We start from the raw sequence: 27,689 nt of genomic DNA, 5'->3' as shown, positions 1-27,689 counted from the left end.
CTGTGATAAGTGATTTTGGTGATTTTAAGTGATTAAGCCAGGATTAGACCTTAGTTCAATTAGGGTGTTTAAGTATAGCTTTTATCAACATACCCTAAAAAGAATAAAAATAATAATAATTACTGGTGTGCATCTTGAGACAAGGGTTAGGGACATATTTTAAGATATGTCAGTACAAGTTGCTTTCTATTAAAACAGCTCAAACATTTAGTCTAGGACTACCTTAAGCCTTGTCTGTGAAACTGGGGGTTTGTCTTTGCTTGGATTAGATTACTCCATTGTATACAGCCTGACAGTATTTATCACACAGACATCCTTGGTCTGTTTACACCTGGTCACTTCATGCGTTTTCTCTGATCGGATGGCTCGTGAAATCGTGAAAAGATCAGGTCTAAATGATCTCAGGTCACTATATTCCTGCTATTATTTGTCCTTTTTTAATTAGGGTTTTACTGGTCTTTAATAATGCTTGAAATTTACATTAGTAAGACTAGTTGTTTTTGCTATGGTATTTTAAACCACATGCAAAGGTTCCTTGTGTAAGTTTTCTTTAGCCTGTTGATTTTTGTTCATGACTTGCTCCCCGAGAAAGTCAATATGTTGATTTTCTTAAATAAAATTTGCTAGAGACACTAGATTGCTTATGTTCTGTTGTGCTTCTATGCGCGTTATTCAAATATGTTGTGTGTGGTATGCTAAGGAAATGTCTCTCTCTTTATTTTAAAAATGTGCTTTGTGCCCTTTTCTATTTACTTAGAGGAATTTGCAAACTGCAGTACTAAAGTTTAGCAGAAATAAAATAACTTTACATTGTCTTTTTGCACCAAATTATAGAAAGTAGTATCGATAACAGTATTGATAAGTACCGGTATCGATAAGCAGTATCGGTATCGATAAAATTCAAACAGTATTATTTATTTTATTTTTTGACTTGACTTGATTTATTTTATTTACTTTTTTTTTTTACCTTTTTATATTTACCTTTTTTTATTTTTATTTAACCTTTTATTTTTTAAATTATGTTGCCTTTTTAATAGATTTTAAAACCAACCCACAAAACTCATCATATGTTACATTTTCTCAGTGCTTTGACGCCTGCTCTCAATGGACCTGTGTTTTGTGGACAAACAGGCAGATCTACTAATGAGTTTACAAGATCAGATTTCTCTGTGTAACAACATTTGTTTTGAGGGTGTTTTTTTTTTTTTTTTGAAGAAACATCTGCTTCTCAGACCACTTTGACATTCTCAATATTTTCTTGGCCGCATTTTCCCATTCTGAATGCACTGCATTTTATTACATTGGATAACAGTTCTTCAGCTGGCACATTGCGTCGCTTTGTGTTTAATGTGAAACATGATTGTCATGGTAAAATACTAACAGTAAGTCTTTAGTGACTGACTATGTAGGAACCAAATAAAAGCATGTCTTCCTCTAAACATGTTTAATACCAGCTAAATTGGTTTGTTGTGAAAGCTAGTTCATTTGTAATATGTCCATGAACGATTAAAGCAAAAGATATTAGGATAAAGTATCCCGATCCACACAATCTCAGACCCACCTTTTACTTTTTCCCAATTGGTTGTGCAATTTCAAACACTAACACTCTCTGAAAGTAAACCACTGTGTCAAAATATGAGTGAAATACATCGTCTGTGTCTTTGTTTATTATTTCTGCCTGTTCTTGTGTTAGTGTGTGACTGTGTGTGTTTGTGTGTGAACAAGGGAGGTTGAATGTGTATATTGAGTTAGTTGTAAGAGGCCTGTGGGATTCTTGGACTGTTTAATATACAGAATTTTTATTCACACAAACACTATAACACAATAGTGCACGCAAAGACAACTTGAAAGTATTAGATCTTAGTCACACTGTAAATTTACACAAAGAAAAGTACACACAACTGGCAATATGTCGTACAATCCCAAACCACAAACCTTTTGAACTGAGCAGGTGATTCAAAAATTCACATGCTCCACAATTCATCAAAATTTAGTTGAAGATGGAATTGAAGTCAATTAACTTTTTCATGAGTAGTTTTACTACATTTTATTTCCCAGAAATGCCACAGAAATGGTTTAAAGAGTACAGTATAATGTTTACATTTTGCTATATATATTTTTTTTACCTAATATGATGCTGTTTGATGTTAATTAATTCATAATCTTTTTTGATAATTTACATAATTTACTTTTTCGATACTTTTTACTCTGATTTACATCACAATATGGAAGAAAAGATATGTTGCTACTTTGGTTTCTTTACAACTTTCAGTTTTAGTGAAATTATCCCGTTTTACCCCTAGCCACCATAATCGACTTTACCTAGTACATACAAATCTTGTTCTAAGTGGGGAAGGTGTTCATCGTAATGAGTTCTCCTAAATGAAGTATTGCACATTCGTCTAACAAGGTTTCAAGCACTGGTATAACTTCTTCCATATGGATACTGGTCCCAATGCAAGACAGACAAAGGCTTGTCAGAATTCCCTGCTTGCTCCTAATTTTGGTCAGTTTTGGATTTGGCCTTGCGGTTTTCTTTGCTTTGAATTCCATCTCCATTTTAGAAAACCGCCTCCAAAGTGTGAAAAGTTCGGCTGGATTAACTTTATCAATTCCCTGCACTTAATGGAAAACCCCTGTGAGAGGACTTTGAAGTGTCACAGATGCTTTCCAATGAAAACAGCCTCAGACCTTCTCTCTGTGTCTCTTGAGGCAAAGCGATCCACTGGCTGCCTTTTTATTCAGCCTTCTCTTTTTTCCTCCTCATACCAGCATGAACACCACAAAGTATTTAGGGTTACCGTTTGATTGCCAGTGACACAACATTGGCCTTGCGAAACGGCTTGTTTTTGGAAAGTGACTGAGACAGCACGATTTGTTGCTGAGATATCTAATAGATGTAGACTTTCTTGACATTTCAGATGACGCAGAGTAAAAAGCTGTAATTGTTTTCAAAGTAACCGTAGTGATTTAGTGAACTTTGAATGTACATCAAAATTGCGATTTGAATCAATTCAACATACTAAATGAAACATCCTTCAAGGTGTTTGATTTCAATTTCAGAGCCCAGGTCAAAAACAGAGCCCTTCCTTCTCTTTTCTTACACAAACACACTTTCTAAGACTGGTCACTCTTTCCAGCACGACGTGTCGCAGAGTTTGCTGAGGGCAGCGCTGGACGGGGTGGTGCAGGAGTGTGTGAGCTTCGTGGGAGTGGACATCAACATCTGTTCAGAGACGCTGATGAGGTAGAGACCAAATACTTTCCAGCAGGAGTCACAACATGGCAACTTCTCACTCGCCTCCCCGCTATTGCTTAGCACTCTGTTTAGTCTGACACCCTACACGTCGTGCGCTCGCACACACACAGTCTCACGAACCGTAACATCTTTTCACTTCCCCACTACACACAAACATTGTGATCTACATACACAAACATTGCTGTTCCCTAACATATACACAAATTGAGATATATAGCCTCGAATATTAGTCACATAAACTTACAGAAACACTGAAATGTACACATTCATTATATCCACTCACTCTGTCTAATACCTTGTAGGATTTCGTGAGTAATTGCAAATTGTTTGCACTATGGAAAAAAGTGGCTTGGAATAATATGTTTCCAGAATACAAAAAGAATCATGTCTACACGCCCCTCGATGTGCCTTAGAAATGTGCCTTTAAAAAAAAAAAAAAAGCCTTCATTCAACACTATGGAGGTAAGTATGTGTACTTAAGCGAGTTTAAAAAAATATTATGATGAAAGCAGGTAGACTTTCATATTTCATCAATACACTAAATTCAGATACATGTAAGCATTAGACTGAAACAGGCACACATTTCACAAAGATCAGATTGCTATATTTAACTCTTTAGGCTTATGCCTATGACTTATAGTGTACTTAGACACACATACATCACTATTCTGAGCTAGAAAGCTGTATGATCCCATTAAGAGGCGGTTAAATGCTCGTGAGGTAGGCTGGGATCAGGTCATCTGTTTACCTGACTTTAAATGAGCTCTCAGTACCAGAACTCCAGACGACGTGTTCGTGGCTCCAGCATTATTCGCCCCTTATTTATAAGTGATGACATACAATGTTTACATAGCTGCTTTTAGGGGAGCTGCCACTTCGAATTGCCCATACCGTGTCACAAAAAAATTCTCAATGCCTTTCTGTTTTGTGTGTAAAGGTCAAAAAGATTATTAGATCTTAGGCAGCCATCTGGTAATTCTGCTGGAAAATGTTCTCAATATTTTACTAATATCTGACTTCTTGTTTGTGAATATATAGGGATTACATAAGTATGAAAAGGAATTTCCATGGCCTTGGGTGGACTTCTGAAGTGAAGTTCTTTATCCAGGATGTGTGGTTAATGCTGGGTATTGACATATAAAGCAATGACTAATTCTAAAAACAAACTGTAATTGAACCAGGCGGTCAAACAGGAAGATGTGAGAGATTAAATTTAAGCTTTTTGGACTACATATCTGTAATATCTGACAGATTAAACATCATTGTGACCTCAGATTAGATGTATCTTAGGATGCCATTTCTGAACATCAGAAAAAAATAGCAATACTAGCTAATCAAGATCATCAGGACAAAAAGTGTGTTTTTTTTTGTTTATTTTGTTCTATCAGGCACATAGCAGGTCTGAATGCAGGCCGAGCACGCAGTATTATGGAATGGAAAGAAAAGAACGGACCTTTTCTCAACAGAGAGCAGCTGAAACTGGTCAAAGGCCTCGGTCCTAAGAGCTTTCAGCAGTGTGCTGGCTTCATCAGGATCAACCCAGAGACAGTACGCAGGTACACGGCTGGGTCATGCCACTTCTACTTCTACATGTTTTTGCACCGAGCTACCTTTTATATCCGATATGGGAGAATGGGATAAGATGTATTTTCCCTTAATCTAAAAAAATAAGCATTATTTTTCTCACATGGCCGTACAGTATGTTTTATAAAAGGCCCGTGTATAAAGTGATATAAATTATTTGCCTAAACATTAGCCATGAATTTTTAAATATTTTCATATGTGTCGGATGCTTCCGTTAAGATGTGCCAGTGGATTACCTAATAGTGATGATGACTTTTGGCTCAATGTTATGAAATTAAAACACTATTACAAACACTATTAATATAAAAAATGCTATTAGATAATGTTAAAATACTTTTCACTGTGTTCAAATTTTCTTAATATTAAACCTTTTTCTGGCTGAAGGATAACTTTATTTAGGAATTTTTTTTACTTATTTACTTGTTTTCTTAGTTGAAATAATTTATTTGGGGCAAAGTGGGACAGGTTGTCTCACTGGACCATTATGTACTTCTCATAATTATTTGTTATAAGCAGTTCTTTGAAGACAATTTTTTTATTGGTTTTCCTTATACATATCATACCAGTACAAACAATAAATTAATACACTGTATACAAAAAAATGCATAATAATAATTTAGTAATAATAATAATGATGATGATGATGATGATGATGATGATGATGATGATTATTATTATTATTATTATTATTATTATTATTATTATTATTATTATTATTATTATTATTATTATTATTATTATTATTATTATTATTATTATTATTATTATTATTATTATTATAGAAATAACACTGTAATGCACAACAAGGTTGGCAAGTCACAAATCAGGCATGGAGCTAATATTAGTCATCCTTTGAAGTAACAGTCTGAATAAAATTCTCCCACATGTCAACATCTATGTGATTTCCATTCAGTTTAGCTAACATTTTTTCATATGATACACTCTCAATCATAAATTCAGTCCTTATTTTAAGTGTAGGACATTGAATATCTTTCCAAAATGTAAGCATCAATCATACTGAATCTTGTTATACCCAGTTCTGATCTCAGTTGATAATGATAATCTTCTAATCTCGTCCTTATGTATTATAATGAGTAAAAAAGTTCTCAGAAACATCTTATTTCTCTCTTTAGAAAGCAAGTAAAAAGTGGCACATGTTACCCCAATCTCCCTTTTTACTGTAATGTTTTGTAATTGCGCTACAGTATCGGCTCCAGAGGGAACGAAGACCTTGAGGTTCCTCAGAAACAGACAGCTGAGAAGAGAAAAGTCAAGGGCTCTGGTAGCACCTCTAACCGGTTTAACCCTCTGGACCAAACCTGCATCCACCCTGAATCCTACAGGATTGCTTTGAGGTGAGAACAGAGCGTGGCACTGAACTATCATATTACTGTACTACAGCAGATGATCATTGGATCTGCTTAAGGATTGACCCAAGTGGTAGCGAGTGTTTACCTCAAGTGGGAGCATCTGGTCCTGTGTTGCTCAGCGTGAGAGTTGTGTGCGAGCTGCTGCCGCCCGTATGAAAAGCACATTCAGCGTGTGCTCAGCACTCTCTGGCAGTGAATGACGCTCTTCCCACAGCTGTGCTGCTCAAGTCTGTTTAGACTACTCCAATCTGACACTTGTGCCTGTTGCTTCCAGAAGATGTGCACACGGATGCCCTGTGGTTTGGATTTGCTTGCATGCATGACAGCTGCAAGTTAAATCAAAATCAGTGTGTGCATGTGAAAGAGGTTTTTTAAAATTGAATATGAACCGTGGGCACGGCATCCGAGCGCTGTGGAATTTGGAGGATTTATTGGTGAATTGCAACTATAATTTAGAAACAAGACATTCATTCACTGCCTATTACTCACTTTTTTAATTTCCTCCATAGTTGATGTCGTACTTTGGCATTAGGTGTAGCACAGTGTGTGTATCAGTGCAATTACACTTCATTTGTGTCACTTTGTGTGTGTGTATGTGTGCAGTTGTGTACAAACGTCTGAGACAACATTGAAGATCCGGGATTTATTTTGTTTTAAACCTGGAAATAAACAAAGTTGCTTGGTTTTAAAAAAAAAAGTAAAACAAAGAAAGTTATGACTTAAAAATATTCTTAAAAATTATGACTTAAAGGTGCCCTAGATTGTTTTTTTACAAGATGTAATAAAAGTCCTAGGTGTCCCCTGAATGTGTCTGTGAAGTTTCAGCTCAAAATACCCCATAGATTTTTTTTTTATAAATTTTTTTTGGCTGCCTATTTTGGGGTATCATTAACTATGCACTGATTTTTTCAGCACGGCCCCTTTAAGAGATGCGTTCCCTCTGCCCCACGAGCTCTTGACTATATACATCGCATAAACAACGTTTACACAGCTAATATAACCCTCTCAAATGGATCTTTACAAGATGTTCGTCATGCATGCTGTATGCATGCTTCAAATTATGTGAGTAAAGTATTTATTTAGATGGTTATGTTTGATTTTGTGTGAGTTTGAGGCTATGCTCTGTGGCTAAAGCTAGCATTACACACTGTTGGAGAGATTTATAAAGAATGAAGTTGTGTTTATGAATTATACAGACTGCACGTGTTTAAAAAATGAAAATAGCAACGACTCTCGTCTCCGTGAATACAGTAATAAACGATGGTAACTTTAACCACATTTAACAGTATATTAGCAACATGCCAATGAAACATTTAGAAAGACAATTTACAAATATCACTAAAAATATCATGATATCATGGATCATGTCAGTTATTATTGCTCCATCTGCCATTTTTCGCTGTTGTTCTTGCTTGCTTACCTTGTTTGTGCACAGATCCAGACGTTAATACTGCCTTTCCTTGTCGAATGCGTCGAATGGGCTGGCATTATGCAAATATTGGGGGCGTACATATTAATGATCCCGACTGTTACGTAACAGTCGGTGTTATGTTGAGATCCACGTGTTTTCCGGAAGTCTTTTAAACAAATGAGATTTACATAAGAAGGAGGAAACAATGGGGTTTGAAACTCAATGTATGTCTTTTCCATGTACTGAACTCTTGTTATTCAACTATGCCGAGGTAAATTCAAATTCTGATTCTAGGGCTGATTCTAAATAATTTTTCTGGCAATTCCTATTTTGGCCTATTTGTAGGTCATTAATCACATGAAAAAGCACATTTGTGACATATTTATTATTATATAATAATCTGTAATTAATGTGTGTATAACCTTTTTATGTATGTATATATTCCAAAAGATAAAAAATATAGATTGATAACAGCAGTCAGAAAAGAGAATGTTGTTGAATTTGCCGTCACTCCCTCAGCCGTTGTATTAGAAACACCCTTGTAGTCGTGCTAATTTGTTTTACAAAAAAGGTAATGTTAAACAAAGTATAAATGTATATGAAAAAAAATCTGAAATACTTCACTAGATTCGCGATGTTGAGAACTGTGGAAACACATCATCACGGTCTGTGAAAAGGGTCCATTGCAAACATTCTAATTTATGTTTGTAATTTAATACAAATTTTCATTAAAAATATAATATTTTAATAGAATTAAAATAGAATTTTAATAGAACTGTCATTCTGAGACTTGTGGGCATCACTGTATATGCATGTGTGACCTGTGTGTAAGTATATGCATGTCTGTCCACTCGTTCTCTGCCTGATCTGTCATCAGAGGCGCCTTTTGGGGTCAGAGGTCTAATAAAGCCACTTAGGGGTATGGAGTGGGGGAATAATCACGCTGTCATATCCTCCCTCCTCTCCTCCTCTTCTGTTTGTTTTCATTTCTCTCCGTTAGGCTTCATTTCCGACTAAACCAGGCAGAAAAGCCTCCCTTGCAGTCCCTCGTATTATCACCATTCTCTATCGTTACCAAATGCTGTGCTAATGGACGTTGCTCCACTCCAATTGTCATCATGAGCCCAGGCATATTTTTCTTGGAGTAACAGGATTTGATTAAACATGGCCACCAGCAGTGCTGAGTTGGTAATGTAGCGCCCAGCTAATGTAGCGGACTTTAAACAAGGGTTTCTAGGGGGCTTGGGAGGAATTCTGGGTATTGCTAATAAATTGTATCAAATATGTTGCGAGCTTCAGCCAGGGCTGGAATCATAAGGCTAATGATGCGAGCAGAACCATCTGAGCAATGGCTTTATAATGATGATGACAAGCTTGACATATTCCCAACAATCTGTAACCCATTTCTGCACTTGGTTCATCACTCTTGTCCTCTGTTTCACCAGCTCATTCTCTTTCCCGTTGCAAAATTAATGGATGGCTCTTTTTCACATCCTTTCTTGTTTCATTCATAGCATTTCATTTATATATCAATGCAGCAGTTAATAAGAATAGAAATTAAATGAAAATTCACCCCTCTCTGCATCAGTAACTGGTTTGCACTTAATATTTGTAAGGTTGGGACAGGAGGTGGCTTAAATCAGTCACACATTGTGCTTGTGAAAACATGCAGCTTGTCTTCCTCCATTTCGTGAGTGATTTCGTTGCACGTCGGGCGCTTTGCGAAGCGTGGGCCTGTGGACCGTAATGGCGGATCATGTTACTCTAATGTGATGAACTTGATACTCTTAGCCCCACCACTTCACACTCATACACACACAAATACACATACACAATATGTAATGCTGACCCTTTGATTGACCATCTATAGTATTTAAGTATTAGCTGTGAAATAAAGGTTGATGTTAGCTCTTATTGGAGACTCTTTGGATATGGAAATCATAACAAAAAGAAGCACTGACTTTACACTTGACTGGTTTATGTTTGATATTTATTTTATTATAGCCAATAACCGACAGTGCTTACTTTGTTTTTCAATATTTTGCGATAGCATGAAGAGGAAGGTAGTGATTAGGGCTGTCACAATAAACTGGTATTGGCGATAACCATGATTTAAAAACGAAATATTGATGTTGTGTTAATACTACACCTATGATAATATCGTAAATAATCCAGCGCTAGAAATCTGGTTGATACTTCTACTGTGTTGCAACTTGACGCAGGTTGTTTCCCATTTTAAAATGGTAATAGAGAAGATGACAAGGCAGTGTGTAGCTGGTACTGGTGCACAAAATTGTTTCAGAGAAGATGACAGATGAAAGCGAGACACTCTACACACACCTGAAATAAATTAGCTCGCAAGTGGGAGTTTTTTTTTTTTTTGGATTACGTAAAAATGACTGCAGGAAGTGCCGATCAACAGGAAGTTCTTTTTGTAAATAGTTTGTACAATTAAATCCCGTTCACACCAAGAACAATAACTATAAAGATAAATATGATGATATCTACTGTAGAATCTACGTAAGCATCCACTACAGTTATGTCGCCTACCACTTTAAATGCTCAAGCTCTTTAAATTCAGGTAGAGTATGATTGGCAGTCAATGTTTTTATTTTGTTCATCAACTGGAAACAATTAATTTGAAATTGATAGCAAAGATTTCGTTCCTATGTGTTCATTATTGTTAAAGTCCCCCTGTAGTCAATAATTATATCCTTGCTTAAAACTCATCTTTGATCACCAAAATTACACATTTAAAAATTTTTTCCTGTGAAAAAAAAAAAAAAAAAAATGTTTATGCCTTAAAATAGCTGGAATGTAACTTTACACACTTTTGCCTCATTTATTATACGCGGATCCATGAATATGTTAATTAGCCCCACCTCCACTCGCATACGTTCAAGAGATCCACTCCGTCAACTTTTACTCAACTTACTGAGGTAAACGCTGCACAATGATATCGCTTTTTATCACGCCAGACACATAACTGTAATTAATATGATTAGCTTTTTGCTTGACTTCATTATCAATCAGCTAATAATGTGTTGCTAATGTTACACAAACCATGCTCCCGTTCGCGAGTCAGACAGCTGCCTTCTAACAATCAGTATCCTTACAAACGCTTTGAACAACTAAACATCAGCGGAGAAAGGCATGTAATTCATTAAAACATTGTTACAGTATATACATCATGCACCCGCTATATTGCCAAATCTACCCAATTTTTTTTATATATCAATAGAAAAATATACCAGGATGATCTCTTGAGACTCTCCTGCTTCAGAGCAGTCATGGTTAATGATATGCTAAAACCCGCCAGCGCATTGACATGATTGGTTACAAGGTAATTTGCGATGTCAGAAACACCAGCGATTTTAAACCGCATCTTTTTTTCACTGCAGTTTTAAATAGAAAATACTCAGCAATGGTGTTGACTTATGAATTTAGACATGGTTTGTCTTAAAGCATTTTAAAAACACCACATGGATGTCCATAAACAAAATTAAAAACTTGATTTTCACCACAGGGGGACTTTAAAGTTGTGGTGTGGACTTACCCGTTCTCATAGAATTAGAATGATAACTTATCGTTATCGTCCTTGGTGTAAACATGTCTTTATGGTTATTAATTCTTAAGGTTTTTCAAATTTCTATAGATGTCATGATAATATTCGTATATATCGTAAGTTCTTTTGGCCATGATAATCGTGTAGTAAAAATCGGGATCTTGTGACAGCCCTGGCATTGACAGAACAGTTCACCCAAATATAAAATTCTGTCATCAATTACTCTCCCATTCATATCACTTTCTTCTGTGGAACACAAAAGAAGATATTGTGAAGAATATCCTGGACACTCTTTTTCATATAATAAAAGTAAATGGGGACAGATGCTGTAAAGCTTCAAATTTACAAAAAAAAAAATATCATAAAATTGCTCCATATGACTGTAGCAGTGTTCCAAGTCTTCTGAAGTCATATGATAGCTTTGTGTGAAACAGACCACTGAAAATCTTGCTCTCTGAAGCTTTTAAATCAAATGTGCCGCTGTTAGATGTCGCATTAGGTTTAATGTAAATTATGACCGTTTTCACTGTGTGAATTATTGCTTTGAGTACTTTTCTGTCTTCAACAACCAAGCAACACACAGATCCATTTTGCCATTATGAGCATTGCCAAGATGACTCTGAAGAAGTGAATAGCTCTTCTTCATCATCTTCAATGCAGCATTAGTAACTTATTTTTCTCAGGGATGATATCAAATTTCTTACATTCACTGATGACAAAGAATTAACTTTCATGGTTACTGCTAAGGGGACCACACACTAAAGCAGCCTCATTGTGTCTGGATAGCCTCTATCATTGGGCCCACCCAGTAGCTTACGGTGTGGGGAACAGAGGCCTCATCCACAACGCTCCTCGGCGGAGCTGCTTTTCATTATGCCCAGAGGATAAGGCAGACTCCGCTCTTCTGGATCCAAAAGAGCAGCAGCCCTGGTACCCCCTAAACACTAACACACCAGAGGGAAACATAAGCCCAGCTGAGACCCCCTCCAGAAACCTGAGCCCTTGGGCCAATCGCCCACCACCGCCAGACTCACACTGTAGCTGTTCATAAATCACTCAAGAGTTCAGCTCTGCACCCTTCTCTCTCTCTCTCTCTCTCTCTCTCTCTCTCTCTCTCTCTCTCTCTCTCTCTCTCTCTCTCTTCATCTCCATCTCCATTCTGTCCTTGTGCCAACTATGGCGTTCCAGAGGGACAGCTGGAGGGAAGCACAGTGTCCCTGACCAACATCATGGAAATCTGTGAAGTACTAGTGGAGGATGATGGGTAGTTGCTGTTGGGCAGTATGAGTGCTTGAGTAATTTGTTGAAATTGGTACAAGTACAGGGCACAGGTATATGTGTGAAAGTCATTTACAAGCACTATAAGCTTGAGTCGGAATTTTCAATTTTCCGTTGGAAATTTGGTTCTTTTTTATGTATGATTTTTAATATTCTCTATATGGTGATCAAACCATATGTTTGTTGGTTTGACCGTTAGTCCTGTTGTTGCTCTGGAGGCTGCAGAGAATGCAATGCCACTTGAATGACTCGGTTCTGCAGTTCTTTCATCGAATATTTTACTTTCATCCACAGTGTGTGTTGGTATCTGTTACTCTTTGCATTTTCATCACCTCATAACTCCAAGGCCCAAAAGAATTATTTTTTGTTTCACTAGATCTAGTTCTGCTCTAGAACTGTTAGGTGTTTCAAAGTGAGCATGAAAGGCTTCTTTTGGCACTGAACTTCTGTCATGTTCTAAAGTTGATGAATTTGCAGTATTCTTCTAAATGAGAGACCTTTTGCCCTAGGTTTGTCATTTGCAGAAACACACCCAAACCATCTCCATATTCTGCGCACAACTTTTCTTTTACAACCTTTCACCACTCTCAGCAAACATACAGTAAATGCTTTCTATATGCTATCAGCATCCCTCCTGTTGATTATACACTTATACAGGAGGGTGAGTCGAGAAGGAGCAATTATGTGTTTGTATGATTATTAGTGTTGTATATCTATGTGCGAGCTCGGACAGTGTGAAATTGTCTAAGTACATACAAAAGAACGAGTGTGAGTAGATTTGCCTGTCACTGTTGCTGTCAAGCGCTCTATCTGTAGCAGGAAATGGGTGGGGCCTGAACCCACCTGCCCTGTCAGTCAAACAGAGGACAGCTGCGCTGGCGTCAGGCTTTCACGACGACGGTCATCCATCAGCAAGCTGGCTCAGCAGGTCCGCCCCCTCCTCTTGCCAAAACTCACATTCCAGTAATGCCCAGGACCCCAGCATTCCACAGCCACCTCTGGACAGCTTGACCCCCTGTTACAGGCTTGTTGCACGCTCCAGGACATGTGTGTCCCTGTAGAGGTTATACTGCTCATTTGAACCATGTTCTGATGAGAGCAGTATTCAGGCACGTACTTAGTGTTTTTATGAAGGCGATATCAGGAATTATATACTGGCCTTTTTTTCATTATGTGTTACTTTACAATTAAAAGGGTCCTTTTTAACGTTAGTCAGTGTGTAATGTTGCTGTTTGAGCATAAACAACATCTGCAAAGTTACAAAGCTCAAAGTTCAATGCAAAGGAAGATATTTTCTTTTACAGAAATCGCTTTTTAAGGACTACAACAAATGGCTGGTAGGGACTACAACAAGCTTCTTCCCGGGTTTGTGACATCACAAACCCCAAAATTTACATAAAACCCTGCCCCCAGGAACACACAAGGGGGTGAGACCATGTCGGGCTGCTCCAGAGAAGAGAAAGAGTTGTTGTAGTAGAGTGTTGTTACCATGCGTAATTTTACGCTGGACTGCTTCACAAGCAAGGGTCAATTTAATGCTGGATTTGCACAAAAGATTAACATGACGGCACATGCTAGTCGATGAGTTGAATCAACTCCACAGCAACTACATAAATTTATCCACTAACCATTCAGAAACTTCCAGTTTTAATAGTTGTAACTTCTTCCTGACTCTCTCCATCAGTGTCCGAATCTGGTTTGAACAACGTAAGGCTGAACATTGTTACTGACAATCGTCATTTTGGCTGTGTGTGAGATTCTGCAGGTTTTTGTTGTTGAGCAACCAAAGTATGAACTGTTAAAGCTCCGCCCTCTTTTGGAAAGGGGCCGGTAGCAGCAGCTCATCTGCATTCAAAGGGACACACACAAAAATGCTGTGTTTTTGCTCACACCCAAATGGGGCAAATTTAACATTATAATGTTGTGATGCCTAAATTCACTTTGTTCCTTTTTTTTTTTTTTTTAATTATTATTATTATAATTTTTATTTAGACAATATTATATACAATTTTATTATCAACCATTTTTCGGTTATTGGCCATAAGACAAACATAATTATTGGCTTATCAATATTAGCTAGAATTTTAATGTGGGAACATTTCTTATGGTTATGAATTATATTAATGATTCTGCATTGATGCAAAATTTTAATCTAATTATTTAATCTTATTTATTGATTGAGAAAGCATACATAGGACAATAATTAAAGTAATTTTTAAAATTGCAATATTTTTAGTTACAGATTGTTCCAGTCTTATCAGGCAGGCATCTTTTAATGATGATTATGATGATGTAATAATATTTGTTAATAATGTTATACACACACCCTCAATCTGAGAAATGTGGTGTTTAAAAAAATGCCATAAATGTAGAATCTGGAAGTGTCACCTCTGGGCATTTATCTGTATTCAGTAATTTCAATGCAACTCCCTAAACCAAAATCAAACCATGATGTGCCTAAAGATTCCCACCCATACATATGTTGTGCATTTACTGTACATGTTGTGATCATTTTTCTATTTACAGTATATGGGCCTAACAGACTGACCAACTATGCAAAACAGTATGTAGCTGAAGTTTAAGCACTGTCTCAGTGTTGCAGTTCATGATCACATTATGAAAATATTGGCTCATTCTGAGCCAGAGATTATGGGCTGTGCCAAGTAATAGGCCACGTCTGGATCGTTTTCGCTGGCTGTGTTTGGTCTGTGTTCCTGCTTCACTGCTCAAGCATCAGCACTAACCTTTTCCTTTAATGTATGGTGCTCACAATGCGGTTAGATTTATGAAGGGAGACAGAGTCTTCATCTCTGGGACTCTAGAAATCAAGATTTAGGGCATAATTAGTCTCACCTCCCCTCCCATATCTACCTCCTCTCCCAGTCTTTGCTCTCCTCCACTCTGTGTGTCGACCTTCAGGCTCCTTGCCGGTGTTGGGGGAGTTCCTCCACGTGTGCTGGGCTCTGGGAAGGTCTATTAAAAAGCCATTCATTAAGACACCACCTCCCATGGACCTCAACAAACCTCACTGCCTTACCACAATATCTGAATCAAGTATATGTGTTTCTATGTGGTCCGTTTCTGAATAAAATTTAAAGTTTACAGAAGGTTTTATAGGAAACGTCCTTAAACTGATAAAATACACTTAATGGTCCCACTTTATATTAAGTGGCCTTAACTACTATGTACTTACATCAAAAAATAAGTACAATGTATTTACTGGGTTCATATTGAATTGCAAAACACTTTTGCTGCTATTGAGGTGGGATATGGGTAAGGTTAGGGAAAGCTTTGGTGGTATGGGTAGGTTTAAGGGTAGGGGTGTTTAACAGTGTAATTATAAATGTAATTACAGAAATGTAATTACATGCAGGTGTTTTTCAAATATAACTACAATGTAAAAACATGTATGTACACAATAAGTGCATTGTATCAAATCATTCATTTAAATGTAAGTACATAGTAGTTAAGGCCACTTAATATAAAGTGGGACCCACTTAATTTATTTCTTCACTTGACAAGACTAATTTTCAGTTCTTGCTCTCTTCATTCAGGTTCTTGTCTCAAATAGGGGGCTGTTTGGATCAGATGGGTACTGCTGTTCTCAGGCAGAGTGTTGAGAGCAGTGTTAAGAGCAGTGGTCTGGATGTCTTGGCCAAATTTCTGGACACCACACCTGAGACTCTACAGCTCATTGTGGATGGACTCATTCAGCCGCCTGGCTTTGACATTCGTCAGGGTAAGAATCAATCAGTGACATTGTTTCCTCTCTATAGAGGACAGTGTAACCTTTTGAATCTGAAGATATTTGCAGGGCTAAAAAAATTACCCACTGTTCCGGCAAGTTAACAAATGTCACTTGCCCTTTCCGGGTCAGTGCTGTGTTGCCTCAATCACATTTGTTGATCTTGTACATTCATTTTTATGTCTTGAGTTGCATTATAGCTGTAAAATGTCCTGCGTGCTGCAAATTGCAATAACAATGTATCATTCTTTTGTGTTGGGTCCAGTAAAAATTGTAACTACATGTCCAGCAGGGGAAAAAAACACGTTGGCCCTGTTTACACCTTGTGTCAAGATGTATTTTGGACGATCGGATCACAAGTAGACGAGGGAGACGCATACCCATTTAAACCTGGTATTTTTAATCTGTCTCTCTTTATCCACTTTCAACCACTTCTGTCCTGATTTTTTTCGATGGGAGGGTCTATGAGTGGGTAAATGTTTTTTTTTTCCAGATCTTTTGATCTAATGGACAAAATAAGCTTGCCAAATTTACCTATGAATGCACCCAGAGACGACTGAAAAACACAGAGAGCAGCAGCTTTTGTTTCTGCTCTGACAGCCGCAAGACCTGCTGAACGCTGTGAGTGCATGTTAGAAATCAGGAATGGTGAGAGAACATTGTGCTTGGTACATTTTTCGTCTTTAAAACAAACTTGGGTCTTGAGCCGACAAATTTTAAATCCCATCTGGCTAGCACGCTTCCTATAATTTTTACGCATTAGGTCGGTTGGCGGAGAGTAGGTGGTCTTTTGCGCTGTTTGAACGCATTCGACCACATGAGCGTCTACACTACAAAAGCAATCCGGTCGAATGTATTTTCCACTACCTCTGGAAATGGTTGAAAGTGGACAAGCTCAAAGTTTTTTCACCCCATTTACACCTGTATTTAGTGTCGTCCACTTGTGATCTGATTGACCAAAACCAATCTTGATACCAGATGAAAAACGGCATTTAAGCAGCTTTTCCAACACATTCATGGCACTTTGTGACCTCTTTAGATTTTGGTGAATTGGTTGCAAAGGTCTCATTAGTACATTTTCATACAGTGAGGGTTAGTTCTTTGCATGCTTCGTTTTTTTTTTTTTTTTCTTTAAAAATTAAATGTTTTTGTATGATTTTATATGAAATTGCCAACTAAAAAATTAGTTACATTTTCTCATGAGATTGAGTTGGCTTTTCCATACAATGCAAATGTTTTGAACTTTCTATAATGTTTTTTTGTATCTTAGCCTGCGGCAGCATTTTAAAACAAAAGTTTACTGTACCTCACTGTAACACTCAGATGAAGATTTTGAAATGAACTTAACACAATACAGACCACGGTATCAAAGTACTTTCTCAACATGGCCGCTACACAGATCATAGACAATGCTGGCATCTCGTTCTCTTTTCCTCCCTCCCATTTAACGATTCCCCTCCCGTCTCCCCTGAGACAGTCTCTTGTCTGTGAGATGACTGGGCGCCGCTCCAGGCTTTTGAAGTCTTGCCGCGTAATTTGGGGGAAGACCCGCATTATTAAAGCAGACCTGCCGAAAGATATATCATTAATGAGAGAGAAAGCTGCGTAAAGAGGAAAGCAGAGTAGCCTTGATCCCAGCTCTAAAATCCCCCAGTGACTCTCCGAGTGAATAAAAACGACCAAACAACAAACGCCTCTTCTGGTTTTTATGTTAAGTTCAGACATCTGAGAAGACATTGTTTTCCTTCTGCGGGTGTTGATAGTAAATGTTATGTTTCATTAAAGGTGACAGGATTATAATTGAGATAAATGTCTTAACGTGTTTTCAGGGTTGGGGAACAGAGTTCATTATATTCAGAAAAAGGTTTTCTTTGGGAATAGGAGTGGGTTTTATTTCCGTACTTGAAAAGATGATGGCAATGTTCGTTGAAGTTGAATTAAGACTCTGCTGGAGGAAAAACTCTATTTGTAGATCTTTTAGAAATAAATTAACCTGAAAATGCCACGCGCACACACACGCAAACAAAACATTTTTGACAAAAACTTTTGCTCATATGTGAATAAACTGTTTTTAAACGTCATTGATCGAGACCATTAGTAGCAATGGTGATTCTATGTCATCTTGTCAGTGTTATGCACTAGATGGGACACTAGCTTTCTCATTAGAAGGCTGCAGGCTCACTTCCGCTGGTTGGAAACCTGATGGGTTCTGCTCTGTAGCCAGCTGTATAAATAACTGCCATGTGAGTGGTGCTCTAGGTAAGGTGTCCCGGATAAGAATAATCAGAGATGAATGTTTCCTGGACTGCAAAGCCTGCTGAGAGGCCATGTTTATGTAAAAAGCACCTCCCAAAGAAAATCACCCAAAAAACGAGAAGAGGTTTGAGAGGCCTGGTAATATTATTTGTTTTAAATTATTAACCAAAGCTTGTTTCTAATGTCTAGCTTTGGAGTTCTTGGATCACTTTGAAACAGGGTCCTTAAAACACGCAGAGAAGGATGCTAATGTCATTGGAAAGAGACAAAATCTGTTTAAATATTCTCTTTCCTTCTTTCCATCTTTTTGTTTCTAATGGTGCAGTCATATTTACCGTTGATTTCTGAGATTTTGTGAAATCCAGTTCAGTAGGAATCCAAGTGATAGGGTGTTTTGCGCGAGGGCGAAAAAGTTCCCCATGAAGTCGGTCACACAAATTCGAAAGAGAACAGAAAGCTGCTTGGTTTAAAAGTGACTTCTGTGTCAACTGTCCATCAAATTTTTTTTTACCCACAAAATTTCAGTAATGCAACTGCAACTTTAACCTAATTATTTTCTTGTCCTCAATAGATTTTGAGCAGGCAGACTTCAAGCGAGAAATTGTGTCCATGAATGACCTGCACAAAGGCATGGTGCTGACGGGCCGTGTAACAAACACTGCTTTATTTGGAGCCTTTGTGGACATTGGAGTCGGCCATTCTGGTCTCATCCCAAAGCGTTTCATCAAACCGGATAAACTTCCTGTGGACCAGAGGCGAAGAAGCCTAGCTCTTGGCCCAGGTGAGCGGGTAGAGGTACGAGTCATGAATGTGGATCTTCAGAGAAATCGGATCAGTCTGGACCTCATTAGGGTTCTCAGATAGGAACTATAATTGAGGATTTACTGTAGTCAAATGTAGTTAACTGTGGAATAATGTATTTGTTTATGGAATTTTGCCATGTTTGACTGTGCTGAATGTATTGAAAGAGAAAATGTCTTGAAAATGTTTTTATTTGCACTTAAGCAAGTTTCTTACTAATCTGCCCATAAATAATATTACATTGTTTTTCATGTCTTGTGACAAAAAAGATTCTATCTTTTGTTCTTGTAAAAAAAAAAAATTTTTTGTTTTTTTGTTTTACCTTTGCTGTTACTGTAGTTTTCAAATCATTCAATAAAACAGATGTAATGTTTCATGAAACATGACAGGGTTATTGACAGGATAATTGAGATGTCTTCATATTCCAAATATGATGATTCCCATTGCAAGTGACACCCTTCCTAAAATGTAAAGGCAGTTACATGTATATGTATATATACACTATATTGCCAAAAGTATTGGGACACTCCTCTAAAACATTGAATTCAGGTGTGGTACCGTGATAGGCAGGGTTGCCAACTCTCACGCATCTGGCGTGACACTCACGCTTTCAGCATCAATCTCACGCTCTCACGCACACGCAAGAAATGTCACGCCAAAATCCATTCTTCTCCCCTCTCAATCCGTTACTTTCTGTTGATGACTAGACCACAGCGTATTAATGACAGGAGAGGAGTTTAAGGCCCACAGCTGTTACATCTCCTTACAACGTTCTCACTGCAGTATTCTCTGATCGTTGATTGGCTGAAAACCTTGCACGTGATACGTCAGTTGCGTGTCAGAAGTGAGAGAGAGCCCCGGCCGCGCGCGCGCGCGCACTCAATATACAGAGCGGCCAAAACACAGAACGTCTTCAGCACTCCCGGATCATGCACACTCCGCCGCTGGCCAGGCTGCTTCTGCTTTACACACCATGGCCGTTATTTTCTCGAGAAAAGGAGTTTTCTCATAGCTTCGCAACGCAATACTCGTTCCCTTATCTCTCAGGGAACCGAGGTTACGTAAGTAACCGAGTAACGTTACGTTATATAAGTTTTGTTATATAACAACCGATATGACAACTTTAGCACATTTATCAGCTATACGTTACATTCATTCAGTGTTTTCCATTAATGACCCTCTGCTTCCGCCACCGTTTCATAATGAACTGAAAACTTAAAACATACTACGTTTGCCAACGAACTAAAATCGAAACTGTGATATATTAAAGAGAAGAGCGCGCATTTGTGCACGCGATCAGCTGGTGATCTGGTGATCAAAATAAAAGCGCAAGGATATCTTTTAAAAAGAAATGAGTAAAGTATTTAAAAAAAAAAAAAAAATGTTTGAACCCTTTTTAATGTCCAGGTACAAGTCAATGCTGTTTCTTTGTTCAATTTGCACACTGTACATGGGTTGAAGCTCTTAATTTTGAGTTTCCAGAGTGCACCAGATTGATGCATTTAACCTTAAAATTTTCTTCCGGCGGGGCATACCCCCGGACCCCCCTAGCAGAGGTACATCCAACAAAGTTTTACAAATTACAGTGTCAAATAATGTACATTTTCATACGACAACAAAAGCTCCTTTCATGTCATTAAAGCTATTAATAGAAAATTGAAATGTCTTTGGACAAATATAGAGTTGGAATAAGCCCCTAATGTTTACAATGTCTGGCTCCACCCCTGTCAGGTAACAAAACTGTCAAAAAATAAAATAAATTATTTCACCCCAATGATACTAAGTAAACATGGACTGACATTGATTTTTAAAATTAGGGTTACCAAACATTTTCTCCGCGCACACGCGCAAACTGAAATCTTTACAAAGTCTCACTCCAGCCAAAGTCCCAAAGTTGGCAACCCTGGATAGGTTGCCACCTGTGCAATAAGTCCATGCTTGAAATTTCCTCATTACTAAATATTCCACGGTCAACTGTTAATGGTATTATAACAAAGTGGAAGCAATTGGGAACAACAGCAACTCAGCCACAAAGTGGTAGGCCACGTAAAATCACAGAGTGGGGTCAGCGCATGCTGAGGCACACAGTGCGCAGAAGTCGCCAACTTTCTGCAGAGTCAGTAGCTACAGACCCCCAAACTTTGTGTGGCCTTCAGATTAGCTCAAGAACAGTGTGTAGAGCTTCATGGAATGGGTTTCCATGGCCGAGCAGCTGCATCTAAGCCTTACATCACCAAGTGCAATGCAAAGCGGCGGATGCAGTGGTGTAAAGCACACCGCCACTCAATCCGATAGACGAGTCTGGATTTGGTGGTTGCCAGGAGAACGGTACTTGCCTGACTGCATTATGCCATGTGTAAAGTTTGGTGGAGGGGGGATTATGGTGTGGGGTTGTTTTTCAGGGGTTGGGCTTGGCCCCTTAGTTCCAGTGAAAGGACATTTTAATGCTTCAGCATACCAAGACATTTGGACAATTTCATGCTCCCATCTTTGTGGGAACAGTTTGGGGATGGCCCCTTCCTGTTCCAACATGACTGCGCACCAGTGCACAAAGCAAGATCCATAAAGACATGGATGAGCGAGTTTGGTCTGTGCAGAGTCCTGACCTCAAACTGATAGAACACCTTTGGGATGAATTAGAGCGGAGACTGCGAGCCAGGCCTTCTCGCCAACATGCCTGACTTCACAAATGCGCTTCTAGAAGAATTATCAAAAATTCCCATAAACACTCCTTAACCTTGTGGAAAGCCTTCCCAGAAGAGTTAAGGCTGTTAAAGCTGCAAAGGGTGGGCCAGCTCCATGTTAAACCCTACGGATTAAGAATGAGATGTCAATAAAGTTCATGTGCACGAAAAGGCAGGTGTCCCAAAACTTTTGGCAATATAGTGTATACGTATGTACAAACGCCGATTAGGCATAACATTATGACCACCTTCCTAATATTGTATTTCTAATATTGGGACCTTTTGCTGCCAAACAGCCCTGACCCGTCAAGGCATGGACTCCACTAGACCCCTGAAGGTGTGCTGTGGTATCTGGAACCAAGATGTTAGCAGCAGATCCTTTAAGTCCTGTAAATTGCGAGGTGGGGCCTCCATGGATCAGACTTGTTTGTTCAGCACATCCCAAAGATACTCGATTGGATTAAGATCTGGGGAATTTAGAGGCCAATTCAACTCCTCAACCTTGTTGTTGTGCTCCTCGAAGCATTCCTGAACCATTTTTGCTTTGCGGCAGGGCGCATTATCATGGTGAAAGAGGCCACAGCCACCAGGGAATACCGTTTCCATGGTCTGCAACAATGCTTAGGTAGGTGGTACATGTCAAATTAACATCTACATGGATGGCAGGACCCGAGTGCATCCTGGTGCCATGTGTTCCCCAGGTAAGCGACGCTCATGCACCCAGCCATCCATGTGATGTAAAAGACAATGTGATTCATCAGACTAAGCCACTTTCTTCCATTGCTACTTGGTCCAGTTCTGATGATCTGACAGATATGAATATCTTCTGCAGTTAATAATAATACTGTTATTGAATATAATAATGCTTAAATATTTAACTTAAATATTATTAATATTGTTCTTTTTACATAGATGTTTTGTGTGTGTGTGTGTGTTTTTAAATCTACTGTAGTTGTTTTTCTAGTACAGCATGATTATGATGCCTGAAAAGGGCATTTCAGAGGCCAGTGATCCAAACACTATCATACCAACTGGATGCTGTTGCTATGAACCACTCAGGATGCAGCCGCAGTCACAGATGTCACCAAACTCAGGCCTGTTTGATTGGCAGCCACTTATCAGGCAGTGAATGGGGAAGGGGGGGCGGGTGTAAAAACAGCTGCCGCACTGCAATATGACTAGAGGCCGTGGGGGGAAAAACGAAACCTAATTATCCTAGACTAGCCACGTGCTAATGAGCCCCTTCAAAATTAATCCCACGCTCCCTCGTCTCTATTATCTAATCTGTTTGTGTTTATATGACACAAATTAAAAAAATGGATAAATAAGAAACTTGAGGTGCCCTGAGCACTTAAAATAAACCACAGGGACTGAATTCCAAATGAGTGTGTGAGATTTGCATTGGGGACGTTGCTTTGAATTACAGAGAAGTTTTGTCAGAACTGAGCTGCAGTGGAACGATTGAAGCCCCAGTGTATGATCAAGTGTGGTGGATTTTACATTGGTTTTATTTAATAATTCTGCCATAATAAGTAATTTATAACTGAATCTGGTTTGCTAAAAATAATGTACAGACGATTCCCGATTTTCAGTTTTGTTGTAATTTCTTATTAGTAACTTTTTTTTGTATTGTATCCCATGAGTACTCCATAAAGACCATGTATACTACCATTCAAAAGTTTGGGGGTCAGTTTTTTTTTTTTATTATATGTTTATTCAGCAAGGATGCTTTGATTGATTTAAACTTGGCAGTAAAGATTTCTACTGTATTTCAAATAAATCTATTCATTAATGAATCCTGATAAAATGTAACTGTTAAATTAAACAGCAGAACAGTTTTCAACATTGGTAATAATAATAATAATAATAATAATAATATGTTATTTATGAAGGATCATGTGACACTGAAGACCGGAGAAGTGTCTGCTGAAAATTCAGCGCTGCCTTTTCAGGAAAAAATTTTTTAAATATTAAAATAATAAATATTTATCTTAAATTGTAAGAATATTTCACTATCTCTGTTTTATTATATTTTGATCAAATAATTGCAGCCTTGATGAGCATAATTAGTTCAAAAACATTTAAAAATTGTACCGACTATATTTGAATGGTGTTGTGGTTGCTCTGCTACCAAGAAAGGCAGAGGGGGGAATGGCTGGTTTTAAACCATTGCCTATTGGGCCATATGTGCAGCTCTTATCTGATTTACAGACTGCATGTCCTAAAGTTAGATAAAGAACACATGTGGATTTATGTGCACGTGCTGTATTTTATTTGTTAAAACATTTCTCAGTCTTTCCCCATTTCAAGTGTTTTCATTAGCTTAATCAAGAAAAGCATAGGGCTTAGATGTCATTTAAACATCTGGTCCAACCACGCAATGTCTTTGGCGATGATTATATATGGAGAAGAGGTTATGAAACTGGCAGTTAATGACGTGATGAATGCAAAAACCCAGGGCAAAGTACTGCTGTACCAAGCCCACATACACACAAGAGAGGTGAGAGGTGGAGCCCCTTGAAATTCCTCCGGGGCGCCCTATCACCCCTGAGTGCCTGAGATGGCCTGAGTGCCATCCTAAATTTCCAAAAGAGCCTCATGATGACACAACAACCATTAAAATAAGCTGAAATATTTAAAAATCAAGATTTTTTCCTTATTTTATTGACCCCCTAATAACTTTTTCTTTGAAGAATAAGAATTCCCAAATTGTTGGAAAACTTAGATATATGAGGGAACTTTAAAAGTGTAATTTCTAGAACTGGAAGACTCATGGAAAATGCCAAAAATATTTTATCGGGTGAAAAAATTTAAAAACATCCTTATCCTTAATCTTTATCCAGCGAATCACAATCAACTGCCTTTGAGTAAAAAAAGATTGAGAACTGTTGATCTGAATTATCATTTAGAGTGTGAACAGAATTCTGGAGTCACCCCTGAAACTGCAGTAATTGGCATAACTTAGCATCTTGCAAATGTGAACAAGTAACATGAATTCCAACTGTTTATCCTTTTTGATGTCTGCTCTTTTTAAAGAAAGAAATGTTGGCAACCAGGGACATTTATGTCTGAATGATGGCTGAAACTTTGCATTACTAGCACTTTTTATATTTATTGCCTTTTATAACATGAATTGAACACTGAACATCCTAAACTTTGGGCTTGGATTTGAGGGAATCTAGTCCATACAGGAGAATGAGGGCTATTTAAATAGACGTGTCAAAGAGACTCTCGCTGTTTAACTGCATAAAACAGCTCCTCCGGCCAAAAGCAGAACACTTCTCTCTTTTTCAGTAAATCAAAGACACATCCCACAGCTTCCACAACCACACACAACTTCCATACTTGAAAAGTGTTCCAACTGCACCCACTGCTGCCGTCATCAAACACAAGCAAATGACCATACCACTAATGCGCCTGGACATTGAACTTAATGATTGAATCATTGAGAGCCTGTTTTGTACACTTGTAAAAGCTTCATATTAGTTGTGTGGATTTCCCATGAAGCCAATATTGCGGTATGGTTGCAGTGAAATCTAATTAGCCTTCCATCCAACAGAAGAAAAACACCAAGAGTCTAACTGGAATTTTACTGCAAAAGTACTTTGTGTTACCCATGAGGAGTGAGTTTATATGTCCCTTTAGAGAGTTTGTTCAGTTCCCACTGTTAGTTTTTGTATGAGTTTCCATCACTCCGTTGGGAGAAAGATGGTTTGTACTTGTTTCGTTTTGGAAAAGCTGAATTTTCGGCAGCCATTACTTCAGTCTTGAGTGTCGCATGATCCTTCATGTCTTTACTGTCACTTTGAATGGTAATATATATATATATATATATATATATATATATACACGGTGTATATAAAGAGGTAGCATTTTCTTATTAAATTTAAGGCTATTTAACTTTCCTAGCTTAGTTGTGTTGTTGTTGTTATTATTATATGCATTTAGTATTGTTTTCCCCTTCTGTCCCATAGAGTAATAGAAAACACTTCCAGTACTTTGCGCAGACCATTAAAACAACTTCATTCTCTCAGACCCAGTCTTTACTAATACGCTCTTCTCCGAATGCCTAAGGGCAGGCGAATGGCTGTTTGCATTAGGTTGCACCTTGTCAACAGAGCTTATAAAAGCTGTTGTCCCCAAATGAGAGTGATATCAAAACCTCAACGCAAGCATTCGATTAGCAGGCCCATGAGGGCCTCCTGTCTCCCCAGACCCCCCTGCCCTCCAACCCTACTGAAAGTCATCTTGCTCCCTCTTTGGCGGCCATTAGACTAACTGTGTTACCCAGGCCCGGTATCCCCTGCAGCCCCTCAGCTCATCTCCACTAAGTGGATAATGTCTTTAGACTGATTATGAGAGTGAAGGATGCTATTGAGATGGGGCCCTGCAGCAGCGAGTCCTTTACAGGCCAAATATTTTTACAGCGGTCCAGGTGTTTCATTCTCGGGAGGGGGAGGGTTTCACATGATTGACACAAATGTGAGGAGAGACATTTCACGTAGAATGATAGCTTAGCTACTATTCTCATCTTAAGGCTGTAAGAAACCAAAAAATGAAATTCTACTCACTCATATTGCTTGAAATACATTTCCATACCAAAAAAAAAAAAAAAAAAATGATACTGTAATTGTCCAAAATTGCAAAAAAAAATTATAGAACTTGTGCATCAATTATGCTTTTAATAAAAGTGGCTACCAAATGAGGACAATTACAAGCAATTTACCATCCAAGAATAAACACAGCACCAAATTTCAGATTGAGCTACAGCGAGAAATATATACTGTATATATATTTTAATCCTTTTTACATTATGTACATATCCATATACATACATGTACACACACACATGCACTGATGTACTGTAGACTCAACCTCAATTCTTCCACAAACACAAATTGTTTAAAGTTTAGTTGATTCATTCCTCTTGGCCTTCAGTATTATTTACCGGGCAGTCTCTTTCCTCCTAACAATTCTGTGAAATCCCCCATCAGAAATATTTGTGGACTCAGTAGACCTCTTCCTTTTCTTGGGTCATCAGTGTAGGCCCCTTTGCTCGCTGTGATTGACAGGCCTGAGTAGGAAGTTGTGTTTCCACTCGCCCTCACCTCACTGGTCCCCTGATATGCGATGCCTTTATCAGAGAGACTTTCTGTAGACCTTCTGACTTTTTCACGTCTCTCATCTCATATGCATGTTTCATATACCCGGATCATTTTCACCCACCGGAAGGAAAAGGGGTACACACGAGGGGAAAAACCAAATAATGGCCAGAGAAACATGCAATACTGAGGTCTAAATTTGAACATACACCGTTGCAACTATAAATCTGAAAAAATAAGAAAATAAAAGACCAACCTATTGTTTTATTATTGTTCTAATACATCTTATTTCTAACTTATTTGAACCTACATTGCATTGAAGTGCAATTCTAAGTAAATGTACATTTCAAACGATCTGAAAAGTAACTTTTTTACATTACCACTAAGATTTTTTTTGTAAGAAATTAATACTTTTATTTAGCAAGGATACATTATATTGATTTAAAGTGACAGTATTGTTACAAAAAGATTTTTATTTCTAAATAATGTTCTTTTGAACTTTCTGTTCAGCAAAGAATCATGAAAAAAAATGTATCATGGTATCACATGATCCTTTTTGAAGGATCATGTGATGGTGAAGACTGGAATAATAAATGCTGAAAATTCAGCTGCATCAAATTAATACATTACATTT

General features: G+C 38.0%; 1 protein-coding gene across 3 annotated transcripts in view; it reads left to right on the top strand.

Annotated features, from left to right (window-relative positions):
* srbd1 (S1 RNA binding domain 1) overlaps window positions 1-23,043 on the top strand; it is a 74,747-nt gene extending 51,704 nt beyond the window's left edge. The window contains exons 17-22 of one of the 3 annotated variants that reach the window (XM_067386097.1): window positions 3,141-3,247; window positions 4,648-4,815; window positions 6,049-6,198; window positions 16,022-16,206; window positions 19,040-19,249; window positions 22,250-23,043. In XM_067386097.1, coding sequence (XP_067242198.1) covers window positions 3,141-3,247; window positions 4,648-4,815; window positions 6,049-6,198; window positions 16,022-16,206; window positions 19,040-19,249; window positions 22,250-22,485 — 1,056 coding nt within the window. In that variant the 3' untranslated portion in view covers window positions 22,486-23,043. Of the gene's footprint in view, window positions 1-3,140; window positions 3,248-4,647; window positions 4,816-6,048; window positions 6,199-16,001; window positions 16,207-19,039; window positions 19,490-22,249 lie in introns of those variants that run through there. The other 2 variants (XM_067386098.1, XM_067386099.1) reach the window with 2 other exon arrangements.
* Window positions 23,044-27,689: the final 4,646 nt, after the last annotated feature.

This window comes from Chanodichthys erythropterus, chromosome 5 (genome assembly GCF_024489055.1).
Source record: "Chanodichthys erythropterus isolate Z2021 chromosome 5, ASM2448905v1, whole genome shotgun sequence".
NCBI classification, from domain to species: domain Eukaryota; kingdom Metazoa; phylum Chordata; class Actinopteri; order Cypriniformes; family Xenocyprididae; genus Chanodichthys; species Chanodichthys erythropterus.
This window is presented reverse-complemented; position numbering and strand designations above follow the sequence as displayed.